Source organism: Alligator sinensis, unplaced genomic scaffold (genome assembly GCF_000455745.1).
Source record: "Alligator sinensis unplaced genomic scaffold, ASM45574v1 scaffold611_2, whole genome shotgun sequence".
Classification (NCBI taxonomy): Eukaryota; Metazoa; Chordata; order Crocodylia; family Alligatoridae; genus Alligator; species Alligator sinensis.
Window position 1 is genome coordinate 1,764,736 of NW_005841869.1, and position 5,056 is coordinate 1,769,791.

A 5,056-nucleotide genomic window follows, 5' to 3' on the forward strand; every position below is an offset into this window, starting at 1 on the left:
CCGGGGCTGCCCGCCACAGGCCATTTTAGCCATCTGCTTGGGAGCGGTTCGGTGTCCGGTGTATTGATCCGTGAGTGCAGGCATGCACAAGCGTGCCGCGTACAGGTGTCTGTGTAATCAGGTCCAGTGCTCGTAACGTGGGGAGGGCGTTGGGCTTTACGAAGCGCCAGGGCCCGTTCAGCAACCGGGCCCGTTGCACAGTGTTTCTGCTGAGCCGAACGAATGCCCAGGGACTCCCAGGAAAGCTCCAGGCACTGTGTTTGCAAATCCTTCTCCCCGCTCTCCCCAAAGTTTTCCCCCCCCCAGGATGCCTTTCCCGGCTTCAGTCTGCATATTCTGCGTGTGTGACCAGGGCACATAAGTCAGAATGAAACTGCTTGTTCCTATTCAGCCGTGTTTAACGCTGTTTGAGAGCAAACAAATCCCGTCAAGTGGCCGTTTCATTAGAAGGCCCGAGTCCTTGCTGGAAGCTCGCACGGCCAGCTTTTTGCTTGATTTCTCTCGCTGAATCTGATTCTGAGCTGCGCCGAGCTGGGGCGCTGTCTGAGATCAGAGGAAAAAAACATGGCAGGACGCAAGGGGCCAACTCCCGCGTTATTGGCACTGCCAAGGCTTGAGAAATCCCAGCGTCCTTCGCACAGCACCAAGAGGGACAGCGTCCTGCACCCCTCCTGGCCAGGTGCATCCGTCACAGATGGCAGGGAGCCAGGACACGCGGGTAGAGCCAGCCGAGGTAGAGGGAAAGCAGGAGATTCCCCTGCTGCAGCTGGAGTTTGCAACGTGCGTGGAAAACACCTGGATGACTGCTGGGCATTGGGGGCACGGAGACCCTGCCCAGGCTCGAGGGGGTGGGGGGCTGGAAGGAGAGCTGGCAGGTGTGTCTTTCGTTTGCTGGCAGTAGGTTAATTCTCACCGCGAGACCCCCCCAGCCACAGAGGTCTGTCGGCTCGACAGCGAGTGACGGCTGGATGGGGGCTTCCGAGGGGGAGCTTTGCCTGAAAAGGCCCCTCGGGAACAGGTGAAAACAGCTGGAGGGACGTGACAACGCTTGCTCCCAGACCGCTCGGGGAGCTGGCACCCTTCCCTCCCCGGCGGGGGCCACGGCTGGAAGGGAACCCGCACGCACGCTCGCTCTCTTCTCTTCTCTATGGCTTCATGTCCATTTTTGTTACCGTTTTTCTTCTGTCGTGGTTGTATGTCTCATTGTAGGCCCCTTCTCCTGTGAACCCCAATGCCCTGGACCGCACTGCTGCTTGGCTTTTGAATATGCAGTTTGTAGAAGATGAGAGCATTGACCCAGATTCCAAGCACAGGGATAAGCACGAGCTCAGCCAAGCAGAAAAGGTAAAACCCAACTGGATGGAAGCAAGTGTCTCCATAGAGAGTTTCCTGACGGAGGGACCGGGGTCTCCGGGCGCCTTGCTGCCCGCCCGCAGGGGACAGGGCACGGCGGGGCTCCGCGCGGGGACAAGGGGCAGGAATGGGCTGGTGAAGTTAGTGTGCAAGGTCATGCGGGAGCCTGTTGCTGCCCCACGCCGCTCCCCTCCCTCTCACCCCCGCAGCAGGGAGGAGGACCCGCAAAGCTGGGCTTTATTCCTTTAGGAAACACGGTCCTCCCAGCTCGCTAGGAGCACGGGGGGCCGGGGAGAGCTGCCACCTCCGAGCTTGCAGCAGCTGTCAGCTTGCTGCAAGGGCTGGGGCCAGAGCCCTGTCTCGGTTGCAGTGGCGCAAGTCTGATGCGACTGCCCTGGAGGTCATGAGGCTTCAGGTTCGTGCCCGTGGAGCCAAGCTCAGAGATTAGCCCGCAAGCTGAGCGTGAGCGCGCTGATCCAGGGAGGTCGGCTGCCATGGCCGCAGGCAGCGCGAGGCATCGCCTGTGCCCTCAGACGAGCCCGAGGAGAGCGCAGCAGGGAGGAGGCCGGCGTGGGTCTGGCTGGAGTGGAGGGAGCGGGGTTAGGAGTCCAGATGTCTCGGGCACAGGGTAAGGAAGATGCCGCCTGTAGCAGTCTCCGGATGGGCAGCGCTGATGCTGCACCCGGAGCCAGGACCGCCTGTGGGCAGCCTCCCGGCCCAGCCGTGCTAATTGCAGTAGGTGGTGGGAGGTCTTTGCAAGCTCTCCCAGCAGCCGGCTCTGTCTCACGCCCCCAGATCGGGTCGCGCCGTCACCAGGCTCACCCCAGCCTCTGTGGGACCCCCCGGCTGGGGCCGTGCTCTGGCCTCATCATGCCGACCTGCTGCTGTCCCTGGAGCGGCATCCTTCTCTGGGCTGCCTTGTCAGCTCTCCAGTGCAAGCCAAGCGCCAGGGCTTTCTGCGGCAGGGTCAGGGAGGCCCGAAGAGACATCTCCCGTCTTCCAGAGGAAGATGAACGTGGGGCTGCCTTGGAGAACGTGACCCATGTTAGCGGTGCCTTTCTCCCCCTTGGGTCTCTTTCTGCACGGACAGACCTGGGCGGCGGTGGCCGGTCCGATCAGAGAGCGTGGGAAGAGGTGGACACCTAGCGCGCTTCTTCTCGATGCACGTAAACGGTGACGAGAGGGGAGCGGAGATCCCGGCAGGCCCCGCGGCTAGCAACGGAGCGGCTAACACCGCGTGGCGGGAAGGGGGCCTGGCTGAGCCGCGGCAGGGCAGGGCAGGGCAGGGAAGCAGGGTGCAGCGCGGGAAGGCCGTGCCGGCGAGCACCGATCCACAGGCAGACCACGCCGTGCTCGGGAGAGACTGCATGCCACTGACCGCTGCACCTCACTAACCGCCCGCTCCCCGCCAACCTCCCCAGTGAAATGGGCTCAACTTTTAACAGGGGGCCCCTCAGGTGGAGTCTGCTCCCCGCGCCGGCCGGTGAGGCTGGATGCTGCGGGCCCCCCCACCCGGCGCCCGCAGACCAGGGCAGGATTAAGACGTCCGGCAGCATTGCCGTAAACCCCGCTCCCTGCCAAAACCCACCCCGGAGCGGGGTGCCTCATTCCCATGCAGCATCCTTTGTTACTTTCTTGTCATATCAGTCACTGGCATTAAAGATCTTCATTAGCATAATCTCTCTCCCCACGACTGTAAGCCTTGAATGGTAACCGAGAATGAGACAAGTGTTCTAGAGACAGGAGCGACTCCCCCGCTCTCCCGAGGCCTCTCCTGCTATCATTTGAGCTCACTTACGCTGCTCCTATTTTAAGCCTAGGGTAGGTATTCAATCTTTCCTGTTCGAGCCACCCTCCTCTGTCTGACTTCCTCGGCCGCGTGCACCGCGCGGGCGTCTGCGTCTCCCCCGCCCCTCCGGGGCACGTGCGTGATCTGTGTCGTCTCCGTGCCCCCGCAAAGGCCTTGTTAAAGGAAAACCACAGTGATTTGTGATGCCCGGCGTCCGCCCCGGCAGGAGGATCGAATGGATTGCTCCTCTCGCTACCTGCCCCCACGCTAACACTTTTATGGCTCGGTAAAAGTAAGCCCGTCATAAATTTCCAAGCCGCCTGGGTCACAGTTACTTCAGGACGCGGTGATGGGCTGGTTGGCACAGGGCGGGCTTTTCCCTCTCGTCGAGAGCTGCCGTTTGAGTGATGCTCGCTCCCCAAGTTTAACACTGGGGATTAACCTGGGGGAAACCTGCTTCTGTTGGAGCGTCTCCCCGAGACAGGCGATGCCCACAGCGACCGAAAAGCAAATCTTAGCTCTTCAAGGCTTTTTTTTAGGGTTAAACATGCAGGACAGCTGCTCCGCTCGACCAGACCCATGTAAAATCAACCGTGTTTCCGTGGTGAATAACACCACGTATCCAAAGAGCTTTACATATATCAGCACCGAAAACCTTCGGCCTTTATGCAAATAGAAGTTCAAATTGAGCTATTTTTCTATATTGCAAATTTGTCACGATGGCAGCTTCCCATTCGCGTGCTATTTATTCTAAATCTATCGTCGTTAGTGCACTTTTAAGCAATTCATGAAGTCCCCCCCACGTCTTTGAAATTAAAATCTTTTTTTTCCATTGAATATTTATGCACTGGAGTTTTCCTTTATCCAAGCAAGCTCGACTGAACGCTGACCTGCGACAGCAGCTGAGCGCATTTCTGTTGAGTCTAAAAAGCCTGTTTCCCTAACCCCGTTCATTGATGTCGTGTGATTCTTTTGCTGCCGTCTACCTTGATAAAACCCCTTCCGTCCGTGTGTCTGTACAGCCCAGTGGGTGCGGTTTTGGCTTCATGCACCAGACCTTCTTCTGCTGAGACCGGGCAATTCTGATCCCGCCGGCGGGATGGAAAATCAGTGCCTGGCCAGGATGGGACTGCTCCCCCCGGCCTGGCTCGCTTGAGAGCTGACGAGCAGAAACGTTCCCCGGGCTCAGGCCACTGCAACTCGTGCAGATCCCCCTGCCTTTAACCGGTGGGAGGCCGATGCATCCTAGCCCGCCAGCCGGATGAGCGCTTGGGTTGAACGTGCATGGAAGTGTCTGCCGGAGGCCGAGAGTAACACAGTTATTGCCACGGACTGGAAGAGCCAGTGCATGAAGCCACGGGCCCCTGGTGCTACCTCCCCAGCTGCGTCTAACCCCGCGCTGTCCGTCCCCTGCCCACCTCCGCCATCCCACTGCTCTAACGTCCATTCTCTGCACCTGCCAGTGACCCGGCCTCCCCGCGGAAGCGCGGCACCGCTCCTAGCGCGGCCCGGAGAAGACGGAAGAGGAGGAGGTGTCGAGCAGACACGCAGGGTTGCTCTTAGCGGGTTTGCGGCTAGTCTTAAGGCGAGGAGAGGGGCGAGGCGGGGCTGCCGGAGCGCCTCGGCCAGGCAGAGCCTGGTGGGTAACGTGCCTTGTGTTCTCTCCCCGGGCGCTGCAGTACCAGCAGGACCTGGTAGTGCTGCAGGACAAGCTCCGCATCTCCAACAAGAAGCTGGAGGAGTATGAGAGCCGCTTCAAGTGCCAGGAGGAGACGACGCAGAAGCTGGTGCTGGAGTACCAGGCCCGGCTGGAGGAGAGTGAGGAGCGGCTCCGCCGGCAGCAGGAGGATAAAGAGATCCAGATGAAGGGGATCATCAGCAGGTACGGGGCGGGCAGGGGGGTAGTGTTCATTT

At 60.1% G+C, this 5,056-nt stretch overlaps 1 protein-coding gene across 15 annotated transcripts in view; it reads left to right on the plus strand.

The window, feature by feature from the left end:
* Positions 1–5,056, plus strand: part of DAB2IP (DAB2 interacting protein) — a 272,314-nt gene that overhangs the window by 258,306 nt on the left and 8,952 nt on the right. For 14 of the 15 annotated variants that reach the window (XR_003092149.1, XM_014526707.2, XM_025193999.1 and 11 more), the window contains 2 exons: positions 1,210–1,344; positions 4,822–5,024. Coding sequence is in view for 14 of the 15 variants with exons in the window: in XM_014526707.2 (XP_014382193.1) it covers positions 1,210–1,344; positions 4,822–5,024 (338 nt within the window). In the remaining variant the exon portion in view is untranslated. The remainder of the gene's footprint in view (positions 1–1,209; positions 1,345–4,821; positions 5,025–5,056) is intronic. The other variant, XM_014526715.2, reaches the window with a different exon arrangement.